Raw genomic sequence first — 13,349 nt, 5'->3', positions numbered from 1 at the left:
GGGAGGAGCCCTGAGGCACTCCGCAGCTGATCTCTGTGTTCAAAGTGGAATGGAGGTAGTCTGACTGTGTTCGGCCAGTGAGGAAGGAGAGGATCCATTCCAGGGCTTTTTCGTGGATGCCGGCGTTGTGGAATCTTGTGTACAGGGTACAGTGGGAGACGGTGTCGAAGCCAACTGAGAGGTCCAGGAGGATGTGGACATCCTCTGTGGCAGCGAAGAAGGTGGTCTCGGTGCTGTGATTTACTTCTGAAGCTGAATTGGGAGAGGTCCAGGATGTGGTTTGATTCAATAAATTCATTAAGTTGGGCGTTGATGGCCATCTCGATGACCTTGGCTGGGAAGGGGAGCAGAGAGATGGGTCTGAAGTTCTTGAGTTCCTTTGGGTCGGCAACGGGTTTCTTCAGCAAGGGGTTGATCTCTACGTGTTTCCAGTCTTCCGGGAAGGTGGGCGAGTTGATGGAGCAGTTGATGGTGCAGTTGATGGTGCTGCAGAGTTCGGGGGTGATGGACGTGTCGGCTCTGTTGAAGATGGGGTGTGGGCAGGGGTCCAAGGGTGCTCCTGAGTGGATGCTCTTCATGATATTTAGGGTGTCATCAGAGGTGATGGGAGTCCAGCTGAGCAGGGTCTGCTGGGATCTGGTGTAGTTGGGTGCAGTGGTTGCAGGTTGGGGTGAGAAGGTCTTGGATATTGAGGCTGTTGAAGCGGTCATAGATCTCCTTAATCTTGCAGTGGAAGAATGTGCCAAGGTTTTTGCAGAGGTTTTGGGAGGGTGAGATGGTTGTTGTCTCTGTGCTGGGGTCAGCAAATTGTTTCACTACGGAGAACATTTCTTTGCTATTGAGTGCGTTGGTGTTGATCCTTTTGTGAAGGACCTCTTGCTTTGTTGTTCTGATGAGGTGGTGGTGGTGTGCGGTGAAACCGTTTTTGAAGGCTGAGTGGTTTTCCAGGGTCTTGCTGCTCCTCCATCTCTTCTCGAGTCGCCGACAGGTGCGTCTGAACTCATGAAGGGCGGGAGAGAACCAGCTGTCTTTTTTGGAGTGCCGCTTGCCTGGGACATTTTTGAAGGAATACTGTGTGTCGGTGCGGTTACAGATCCACCGATGGAGGTTGCGTGCTGAGGTATTAGCGTCCGTCGATATCGGTGGTGGAGTTTAGCTGAGGACGGGGGTGATCTGTTGTTTGGTGCGTGTGCTCCTACTTCTGTGATGCTAGCGGTGTGTGTGGTGGTGTACGGTGGAATTGGTGAAGGAGAAGTGGGTGAAGCAGTGGTCGGTCCAAAGGAGTTCAGAGGTGTGGCTACTGGTGTTGTTGTCGCTGGCGGAAAAGATGGGGTTGAGTGTGTGCCCTGCTGAGTGGGTTGGAGAGGTGACCCGTTGTTTGAGCTCAATGGTGGTGAGGTTCTCCAGGAGGGACGCTATGTTCTTATCGCTGGGGTTGTCCAAGTGAAAGTGGAGGTCGTCGGGGAGGATGTAGTCTGTGGAGGCGAGAGTGTGGTGTGCAATGAAGTCAATGATGGAGTCGCTGAAGGGTAGACGGGGTTTGGGGGGCCTGTAGATGAGGGTACCTTGGAGGTTGGTGTTCGAGTTGGTCTTTACAATTGTGTACAGTTGAGCACACTTGTGCACAGTTGAGCACCTGCCATTTATTTATTACAATAAGAAAAGGTGGGGAACCCAATATACCCTCAGAGGCTTGGGTGATCAAAATATTGACGAGTAAGTGTGCCTACATGGGATTTACTAAATTATGCACTAATAGGCATTCGATCTTCAAACAATGATGGCAAGCTCTATCTAGTATCTCACATTTTATTCAATTAGGAATCAAATTGACTTATTTTAATTAGAATAAATCTACTCACAAAAAGTCTTCCACAGGTGTATATATTTGAATAAAGTGAATTTATATTGAGAAGACATTTTAAAGGGTAGAAATAACTAGTATAAATATTTATATGAAACAACACAAAGCAACTGGAGATTTCCAAATATTTTGATGTCACAGGCACCTCATTGTTTCTATTGTGAGCACCTCTTTCAAACAATAACAGCAAAATGTGACTGATTAAACAGAAAACGTATCCTTAAGTCAAATGATTCAAGCGAAAGTAGACGAGATTGTCGACGTTTCGGTCTATGTGGTGTAAACATCAGCCAATGATGGCCCATTCAATCACACCTAAGCTCCCTCTCATTGTGTGTGGCTGTCTAGGAGGAATGCACAAAGCCCAACTGCCTATGACACCCAGTCATGTGACCAGAGACAGGCTCTAGGCACCAAATACTTAAGGCAAGAAAATGCCTACTTTCTATTAGTGGCTTTTTCATAATTGTAATTTAAAATCCGACTTCACCATAAGTTAGGATTTTAAATTAGGATTCTTGAGACACCAGACATGAACCAATTATCTCTTCGCATTTGGAAATTCCGCTTATAACATGTAATATGGCACCTCCAATGTTATACTATTGTTAGAGATAGGCATTGCAGTAGTGGAAATGTAAGAGTTTTTCACTACCAGGGCATGTAAAACCTAAAAATAAATGTTTAAATATATTGCACCCTGCCCATAGGGCTGTCTAGGACCTGCCCTTAGGGGTGACTTATAAGTATTAAAAGGGAATGTTCTGACCTGGCAAAAGTTGTATTTTGTCATGTCAAAATGGCAGTTACGACTGCACACACAGGCTCTGAAATGACAGGCCTGAGATATGTTCAAAGGGCTACTTAAGTGGGCTGAACAACCAGTGCTGCAGGACCACTTGTAGGTATTAATGTACATGCCCTGGGCACTTGTAGTGTACTTTACTAGGGACTTATACGGAAATGAAATACTCCAATTGGGTATAAGCCAATTCTACTGTGTTTTAAGGAGAGAACACAAGCACTTTAACACTGGTTAGCAGTGGTAAAGTGCACAGAGTCCTAAAGGCAACAAAAACTATTTCAGCAAAAAGGGGAGGAGAAAGGCAAAAAGTCTGGGGAAGAGTCTGCAGAAATGGCAATTTCCAACCGTGACATAGTATAATGTTTGTCCAGCACTAAATGTTGTTAATGGATAATGCAATAGCTCTGGCTAGATGTGAAAATATAGCATCTTGACTGCGATAAGGAGTTTGTGATTACTGTAACCAAAAATCTGTCAACATAAAAAGGAAAAGTAAGCTGATAAACTTCAGAGGGTACTTGCCACTTAGAGCTTCTTTCCTAAAAGTTAATAAGGAAATAGAGGAAGTAACAACCTGGGACTATCTTGGCCTACATTTCTCAACATCACTAAGTAGGGGCTTGCATGTGGACAAATGAAAGTTAGCATTAGATCATTCATCTCTAAGAGTTCTCAATTTTCAAATAAAATTTAGGGGAATCCCTGTTAAGGGGGCACTAAAAACGTATACCACAAAAGCAATTCCTGACTTGGATAATGACTTGTATATCATGTGATGCCCAGAAGAGAAAAAAACATTCTCAAGACAACTAACCCACCTACATGTGAGCACTCTTATTCTAACTTGCTGAAATAGATCTTCAGAAGGTGTAGAAGCAGATGTCGACAGCTTTGCTGAAATGTTCAACTTCATCCGATTTACAATAAAAATAATTCAATTACAATTTTAAAACAAATCTTATAGGTACTGAATAAAGAAAAAAACCACATTTCAAGATGCAGGTACTATAACACTCAACTCTTTGGACAGTCTATATGCTTGAAGAACTAGGAGTTGCTTGTCTGTAGAATATCCAAATGATGAACACCTATCTCCATAGGATATTGGGGCATATTACCAAGCAATAGCGATAATTATCGCTATTGCTTGATTAGAGACAAAAATTTACCGCTGAGCTGCGGCGATTTTTATCGCAAATGCGATAAAAAACGGCCGCAATGCATGAATATCGCTGAAAAGTCCGCGATATTCATGCATTACCCAGCTAATGCTCTTAGCCATGTTATCCACCTCCCATTGGATAACATGGCTAAGAACTGCTCAGGGCAGGTGTTAGCTTTTGGAGATATTCGCGCTGAGCGCGAATATCTCCAAAAGTTGGTAATAGGAGATAGCGATGTTAGCGACTGTTTCCAGTCGCTAACATCTTAGCACGCCCACTTTGCATGTCATTAGTGATAAATATCACTGACATGCAAAGTGGGGCCCAAGATGGTCGCTATCTCCTACTAGCTGTCGCTAACTGGTGTTAGCGACAGCTAGGTAATAGGGAGATAATTTTATCTCTGCTTTCTTGGCTTTTAAAGCCAAAAAAGCGAAGATAAACCCCCTTGATAATATGCCCCATTGGTTTTTTTGACTGATGAAACAAGAGTTGATCAGTGAAAGGTAGATCACAGACTTGCATCTCTGAATCTTGGAGTAAGTGAAACAATTTTCATGCACTCAGTTACTCCATCTGACTGAAGTTACTAAAATATTTTTGGAAGAAAAATGATGCACACAGGTTCAGACTGATTTTTCTGTTTTGTTGGAGGACTACAGATACCCTTATGGTGAAGCACAGTTTGTGTGGAAGAAAGGGTATAAAACCCGTTCTTAGCTCGGCGATGTGCTATTGTAGGTTCAGCTGAAAATAGAAGTTGCTCATGCATTTTGTAACAAAACGGGCAATATTGTGAAATAACTTTTGGGAATGTATTTCCACTCTTGCTAACTACTGTTGAATGTCATTAATGTTACATTTGTAATGCTGTGTAAGCTCACATTTACCTGAGCCTTGCTTACATATTTATGCAGTCTGTATTTATGTAATTATATATGCCTGAAGTGTTTGTATTAGATTTGTGGTAGACAAGTAAGCTCAACTGAAAAAGTATCTATGTAGGCAAACTCCAGGCCCAAGTGAGATTCTTAAGAAAGAAGTCTCAACAGTAAACATGAGCACAAACTCTTCTGTAGCTCTTTGTATTGTATCTGATGATTCCAAGAGAAGCAAAGAGACAATTCTAGCAATCTATTTGCTATACATTGACTAGTTGCAACTGCTCATGGTTGAAATGCTATGGCCGGTCCGAGTACGGGTAAGGTGAACTGTAGCTAGTTTTTCTCTAAGATCGAAAATTGAAATATCTGCTTTACCTGTGTGGAAGTTGAGATATGAGAACGAGTAGAGATTCCTATCAAACCAATCTACTACAATCTGAACTGAAACCTTTGCAGGTTCTTGAGTAAAGACTGCTGTCACCCCTCAAAAGCCTTCTTAGCATTTAATAAGAAAAATATTCTTCTCATCCATCCGTACCGTTTCCTGAATCCCACACCGGGGCAGAAAATAGCTCACAAAGACATGTCCAAAACAGAAAACGTAACTAATGAGGGTGTATGATTGATCTGATAACCTTTATAGATGTCACAATATTTTTGTGAGGATTTTCTGACTTTGCCTGCCACAGGAAATAGGTGCATGCCTTTCTCGTTTTTTAGGAGTCATGATGAAAACTTCTTCATTATTGAGTCATCACTAGTTATTCAGTTTTGACTCTAAACCCCCTTGGTAATTTTCTCATTAAAATAGGTATATTAGCTTTGTGGTCTCAGCATGGCTAAACTGACTACATCAACATATGCGTTATTAAACCCTGTCCGGCTGGACAGATGATATAGAATCCATTTTGATCTATATTTATTTCTCATAATTATCCCTGACTGTCTAGGTACCATTGTTTTTTTAAACAGTATATGTACCCAAGGTCCCTGACGAATTGCTCAATTGGGTTTCCCTTGTACTTTGTAACAACATGGTTAACATCTACGGCGTATGAATGTTCTTGTAGTATCTGAGAAATTGATTAGATGAAAATGAAATGGCTCAGCTGAAGGAGCATGGATTTTAGGATATCCAGAGAGCAACTTTGCAGCTATAAGCATGTTTTGCACAAAAATATTGTGAACAATATATCGACCTAACCACTAAATCACAAGATAAGTACAGTGTCTCTAACTGTGGGCCTAAGATGTACTAGACACTATAATTTAGTAGGTCCTCGAAGAAATCAAAATAATTCTAGTCTTGAGTTTACATTTTATAGCTGTGGCGTACAGATTTGGGGCTTAAAAGTGCTCAATCATCAGAATTCATGCTCCTGGTGTGGTCAGTATTCTGCAGTTGCGTGTTCTGTGTGGCCAGCTGGTCACACTAGGTCAATTCCATGCAGCAGGTTTTTTCTGAATAAAAATGACAATGCCCCAAAAATGTTCCTGGCTATACATACTCAGGTGAACACAGAAAAATGTGTACAAAACGAGGCTAAGAGAGGAATTTGAAGATAAAATCGAAGTGCACAGACTCAGATGGAATTTTGTATATAAATATAACGTAGGGCTTCCAAGCACAAGACGCGGAAAAGAAACCAATGCTTTGCTGGAAAAAAGATTGAAAACCAAACTACAAAATAAAAATTCAAAAACATATTCACAGTTCCTGTAATCACCTCCAATCCGACTCACTCTATAAATTCCAATATTTCTTCCCCCAGCCATGTTAGCTATGGAACAGTGAAGAAAGCCTTGAAGTTCAGAAGGTCCAATAAAGCAACAGTCTACCAACACTCAGATATTGTGCAGGAGACAATGAAGACAGAGAAGACCTTCCTGAAAAAACAGTGATGTCAGAAACCATACAATTCAAAGGAAGGAGCACAAGCCATCAATGCAGAACTGAAGCACCTCATCAGAGGTCTGCGGACAGGACTGTGATTGGATTGGAGGAACACGGAGAAAGAGCATGCAAAATTTACTGGGCCAAAAACATACATGAGAAGAAACATTTGTTTTGGCGGCGCAGTACTTCAATTAAAATATCCCTGTGGTGTGTTTCATAAGTATTAAACATCACACTCTGGAAATAACCTTCATGCGTCCTTTATTACACCTTTCGATAGCCTTGAAGCAACTGACCACTCATAGAATCTCCATGACATCTACCACGTTCTGACAGAACCCTCTAATACAAGGTACTTTATCAGAATGCAAGTATGTCATAACACAATCCCACTCTCTAAAAATAAATATACTAAATTGATTAGATTTAAGACGTATGAGAAAGGATCACAGTAAAGACACCAGTACTTTTTTAGTATGATCACATATTGATTGTTTCTGTTAGTATGTCAACGTCTGTTCACTTTCCCAAAGGTGCTTGGGTACCTTTTAGCCAGAATTTGTTATGTAGTAGAGTTAAATATATATTACACATCTTACATGATTTAAGAAAATATCTTTCTTTTTTAGTCTTGCATTTGTTCAAGCGCAGATCAAAAGCATTTAAGTAGGATTTTTTAGTAGTGCACGATAATTTCTTTTTGGGCTGTATCAATTTTCACTGAACTGTTAGTGGTAGGTACTTTAATATGTATTTCATGATATTTATTATTTTTGTATTCTTCGTCCACCCGCCCCCCACAGACACGTTATCTGTAAATGATTTTGATTTACTTCTAGAGTAAATTAGTACGTTCTACCCCAAGTGAGGGTTAGTTTAATTACTGATGGTTGTAAAGCCATGGAGTAGCTACAGATTTCAGAACCTTTCTTGGGACAGATAGATACATTTCATTATTGTGAGTGAACGATGATAATGGAGGTGGGCATGCAAGGGGTTATGTATAGATATGTTGTTTGCATATATGTCTGTATGTTTTAAAAGAGAAACAAAAATAATGAGGACTATTTTTCCAAAAATGTGTCTGGGGTATGTGATTTGTTGTTTCGAATAAGGTATACGAATTAATGACAGGATTATGTACTGTTAATGGGGTAATATGAAGTTCCCTATGATTAAGTAGATACAGATGTATATTTTTTCCTTCTTGCCATTCCTTTTTTTCTACTTTTTGCAGGGAAGGCACAGCATGGCTAATTCAGCAGTTCCTTGTGCCCATCAGCTTTGAATATGTCAAGCGAAATAAACACAGTGTTCCAGTTTCTGCTAATTGGTTGTGGGTGGCCTTGAGTTCTTAACACTCATGCTGCCATGCTCTTTTGCAATTCAAATGTTGGGTTGTTTCGCTTTTTTTGCAAGCACCTGGCTAGCCAACATATCTGCCAATTACCATCAGTGGCTCCTTGCCCATGTGGGTGTTTGGGAGGGATGAATAACAGAAATATTTCCTGTCATTCTGAGCATCTGGAGCAGTGCGGTGCGGTGGCACTGCGCGACTCTGTACCCTGGGATAGCTGGAACAAATTTGCACACGGCAAGTGGCCCGTCACAAACGTTTGTGATAGCTCAGGGGATTGTGTGTACTGATTCTCTGTGGCTTGAAATCACAGGCCTCTAGATTAAAAAAAATAACAAACAACCAGCTGATGGCAAGCGATTATATGATTATACCACGCTTACAATTACCACGCATGGCTTTACCACACGAATTTTACATCGCAAGTGGCTTTACCACGCTGGAATTTAAAACGAAGGATTATACCACGCGTATAAACGTCTTACCTGCACGTCTTTCACCAGCAGCCCTTACTTCCATCCACCATGGAAACAAGCGTCAAAACACGTCTACCAAAATTAAAAAAGGACTGCTATTTTGACGTACACGGCACGTCTTTGGGGGAGGCTCTTTCCTTTTACTTCAAAAATACTAAAGACCGTTTTTTTAAATTTAAGTAACCCGCTCCATAATTTGTTATTTTTTGGGGGGAGAACCCCCCAGCCCCCCGGGCCCCCCTAGCCCCCCCAAGCCCACGCAGAACGACTGGAAGGAATACCACGTCTCCCCCCAACCCACGCAGAACGTACTTGCGTGGTAAAGACGGTCGTGAAAGGCACCCGCGTTGAAAAAACTTTTGCGTGGTAAGTGTACCGTGGTAAACGTTATGCGTGGTGATGCCTTCGTAGTAAATGTGAAGTAGCTGACGCTGCATGATGATTGGCTACCTTGCAAGCCATGCCACACGAATCACAAAATTCGAATGAGTCCAGAATCTGCCACTTGATGGGCAGTGGGACATGGAATGGACTAGAGGACTGTATTTCAGTCCATGTGCGGCAGTCACAGCCAGAGTGGGAGTCAAATCCAGATTGTCCGCAAATAATATAAAAAAAAACAACACTGTGTTCATGTGTGCACGCATTGGGGAGTTCATTTTTCCAAAATAAAAAGCTTCTATGCAAAAGCAATAGGTGCAGTAACATAAACAGACAAGGTGATGATTGGGGACACCTCTAACAATTCTGGTGCATTTTCGTCAAAATTACAAATATTTGGTTTGGTGAGTTCAGTTTATTAAAAAAAAAAATGAAAAGTTGGTTTGTGATGGCAATACTGTTTAGTTTCAAACAAGGTCAAGACTTTGTTTTGGGGGATTTTTTTTTTTACCCGAAATGAAAATCTTTTATTTGAAAGAAAAATGTGGTTGCGACGAACGAAAGTTAAGTATTGAAAGGCATAATGAGTAAAAACTGACAAGCTATTGTTTGCAATTCCGAACAATGTTTTTCCAAAATATTTTACATTTGATATTTAAGTGATAGTTCATACTCAGTCAGGAAATCTTATGGTTGCTGTTATTTTGTTGGTACTACAGGGCATTTCATCACCGAATTCGATAGAGCTATTTATGACACCGCCATTGTCTGAGGGCTGCACCTGTAAGGCTGATGTAGGAACCCACAAGGTCATGTAACTTGAGGGGCTGATCTGTTGTCTGAGCCTTTAGGATCTATGAATCCTGATAGATGGGTGCGCTGTCAACAGTCTGAGTCAGCGAAATCACTGTTAACCTTTCATCCCCTCCGCCCTCTGTTGTCATGATCCACTCAGGAGAGGCAGAGTTGTAAAATGAATGAAGTGAGAGGCAGAAGTGAAAAAAAGATACTATAAACGTTTAGAAAAAGTATACGGGACAGTGTGCAAACCTAGAATATATGACCGCCCTATAATACATATGGCCCATAGACTATTTTATTGGAAATTTGTCCAGAAAAGTGCCCTTTGTGCTACAGAACGTTCAAGGTTTTCCACAGGGGTGAACTTCCCAACACACCCGAGAAGGTCTAGCTTGCTTAGCACATGATGATATTGCTAAATTATTAAAAGAATCCCCCCTTCAGCACTTTTAGTAAAAGCTTTAATGTATTTATGTGAAAATTGTGCTGCAAGGATCACCCTATTACAATGTTCTCATGGCTGTAGAACTCCTATGTGCCCTCCTGGTGGAAGTCAGGTTTGCACGCTATTTTCATTGGTAAGCACTCTTCAGGTTAACCCCCCCCACGTGAAAGTTCACCAATTGTCACTAATGTGGAGACCAGTGGTCACTGGTGCCTCAGTGACTGGCAGTCACTGCTGCTGGAGATGTGAGTGGCCTCCACCTGAAAGACGTCGGGTGCTCCCTATCACCAGATGCCCAGTGGTTCAGCTACACTAAAGTCTTTTCTTTGGGACCAGTCTTGCGATTGTAACTTTGCCAGTTGGGAATCCCAGTTAATTTTCGGTTGATGTTTTTTTTCTGCCGCGTTGAGATTTTCGGTAAGTTCTTAGCTACCTGGGATCAAACCAACTAAGTTGTCCCCCTTGCACCTAGCGGAGCTGAGAAGCTAGGACAAAAGGACGTTAAATATTACTACACTGGCTACTTTACATCATTCTCTCTGGCACTTTCAACTCATTGAGAAACACTGATGCTAGTCAAAGCCTGAAACCCACAAAATGGCGGAAATTTTCAAGGATTAGAGATACATAAAGCCCAGTGATATCTGCATAAATGGAGCCGTCGTGCATAATTGCTTTACATACCTTTGGGGCTCTACCTACGCCCGGGAAGGACCAAGTGTTTTTGGTGTATATCTTAATTTTACCATCTTGTACTTTGTTGTTGAAATAGAGAAGTATGCCATTACCAATCTCTGCGATTCTCATAACCTTTCCAATCTGCCGCAGGGTAGTCTCCCGATTGTTATACCAGAGAATCTTGAACCCATGACAGAATATTTGCATTACATGTCGGGCTCTTATTAACCTCAACGAATGCTAATGCTTACAGAGACTTGTCAAGGAACCTTAAGCACAAAAAACATGTATAATAAATCTGCAGGTCCCCACGTCTGTGGCCTGGTGATGGCAAAGCATATCTCAGACTATTCCAACCATGCACAGAGCAAATGCTGCACAAACATCAAAGAACAAGCTTGAATTACCTGCAATGGGGAAGGCTGGTGCTGGTGGAGTGGAAATAACCTTTGATGATGTGTTGTCTTCCAAATAAAAGTGAGCCGTCTGGAAACATTTCCTGCAAAAAAATCAAATGAGATGCACTACTGTCAAATAGATCAAACGCTGGATCATCGTGCAGTCATTCCAGTTTGAGGCAGGCTATGACACAGGTGGGCCCCCACAATCGGGGTCTTTCTGAGTTTTTCAGTAATAATGCACCTGGGGCTTTGCACCAAGAGGGTTCTGTAATTCCAGTTACTTCCTATGGAAAGGTGACATACCATAGAAATCAAACTTTCCTCACCACTTTCCAAAGGTAATTTCCTATTACCGGCCCATTAACAGCTAACAGGTAACATGTATTGTGCCAGGATGAACCTGGCCAAACGTCCTCAGAAAAATCAGAGTCTGCTGGTCTGTTAGTCACGCATGGGGAATTATTTCACATCTCAAAATCCCAGTTTGGCCGGTAATGACTACTCTTACCAGTTGGAGCTGCATTTTTCCAGCACCAAGAATGGGGGGGGGTGTCTATGTGATTATCTGCACAGGATGATGAACAAAATTCACAGACTTGGCATGTTGATATTGGGTGCTCTCTGAGCATCTGTACTGAAGTTTATTGAAAAAACATTCTCCACTGGGCCCGAATCCTGGGGCAACTAGACATTGCCACTTTCTGGAGCGGCAGCGTCAAAGGAAGCATGCCCTTGGCAACTCCTTGCGATGTCACCTTGGGCTATTGGAAAAACAGCTGCAGAATGGGTGCAGACCCTCATCGTGTGCATATGCAACTAGGGTGACCATCACATTCTATGTCACTATTGACCGTTGTATGACAGAGGCACGCAAGGCTAAACCACAAGTGCCTCCACCATGCAGCCTAAACGAAGAATGTGTCTTAAACCACGCGTTTCTTATCCATGCATGCCTTTACCATGCATTTTCATTGTAAAGGCATGAATGGTAAGGGTTATGAGTTAAGATTGCCACTACTCTGATCCACCCACCCTAAGCCCTAAAATTCAAACCCCCTACCTCGCTCCCCCACCCTGAGGCCTAAAAGCTGCCCTACCCTTAAAACGAAACCAGGGGCGGCTCTAGGCTCATGGTGGCCCTGGGCAGGGAGCGTAGGTATGGGGCCCCCGGAGGAACGCAGGCGCGGAGGCCAGTGGAGAGGGGGGGGGGTCAGGGTGTTGGAAGTGGAACAGAGCCGGAGGCCACCAAATCCCTGCCAGGGGCCGCCACGCAAATATGTATCCATCCTCAGAGGATTATTATATTAAGGATATATATTTGGGTGGCGGCCCCTGGGGTTTGGCGGCCCTGTGCAGGTGCACAGCTTGCACATGCCTAAGGCTGCCCCTGACTAAACTATCCCTCCCCCTCCCACCGAGGCCTAAAACCATGCCTGCCCTTACCATATACTACCCCGATCCTGTGCTGTCCCTCACCTCTGCTACTGCCCTGAGGAAAACCCTACACCCAAATAAAGAACTGCCCGGCTCCCCATGCCATGAGCCCTAAAACCGCCACCCACTCCTAGAAACGCCCCCTCTAATCCAGCCCTCGAAACTAGCCCAACCCCTTACCCCTGCCATGAGCCCTAAACACCTCACCCTTTCTAAAACTACCCCAATCCCTTCCACTGCCCTGAGGCCTAAAACCCTGCCCCAATTAAACAAACAACCCTGATCCTCCACGCCCTGAGCCCTAAAACCGCTCACTCCTAAAAACTCCCCCCCCCAAACCCGGCGCCAGCCCCACTTACCTGTACCCGTCTAGAGCTTCCTGTTTCAACGCTTCCCTGCCCATCCTGAACACTAGAGCGCTATCTGCCTTAACCATGCATATGCGTGGTTAAGGTAGATAGCGCTGTTTCGGCAAGCGTGGTTACGCTTGTGGTGTTCTGGCACACATGGCTCTGCCCGCGTTGTTCCAGCCGTTCCCCTCATGGACACTTTCTTAATTCCTGTTTTTTTGTGTCACCACCTACTGAATTTTGGGTATCGTGGTATTAGTTTACATCCATTGACATAACTAGACCAACACACCCCTCTGTAATTATTTGCACGTCCTAGACTTGAAACAGTGTTCTGTAATGACAGCTAAGATACCGGCATTGGTTAATTTGGGATTCCGCTGTTTGCGCTGATGTCTAGGGGCCAGCATGTT

The 13,349-nt window shown here is 42.9% G+C and overlaps 1 protein-coding gene across 8 annotated transcripts in view; it reads right to left on the bottom strand.

Annotated features, from left to right (window-relative positions):
- PTPRZ1 (protein tyrosine phosphatase receptor type Z1) overlaps window positions 1–13,349 on the bottom strand; it is a 656,962-nt gene that overhangs the window by 172,290 nt on the left and 471,323 nt on the right. For all 8 annotated transcript variants that reach the window (XM_078680698.1, XM_078680707.1, XM_078680718.1 and 5 more), the window contains one exon: window positions 11,159–11,250. In XM_078680698.1, the coding sequence (XP_078536824.1) occupies window positions 11,159–11,250 (92 nt within the window). The remainder of the gene's footprint in view (window positions 1–11,158; window positions 11,251–13,349) is intronic.

This window comes from Lissotriton helveticus, chromosome 1_1 (genome assembly GCF_964261635.1).
Source record: "Lissotriton helveticus chromosome 1_1, aLisHel1.1, whole genome shotgun sequence".
NCBI lineage: Eukaryota > Metazoa > Chordata > Amphibia > Caudata > Salamandridae > Lissotriton > Lissotriton helveticus.
This window is presented reverse-complemented; position numbering and strand designations above follow the sequence as displayed.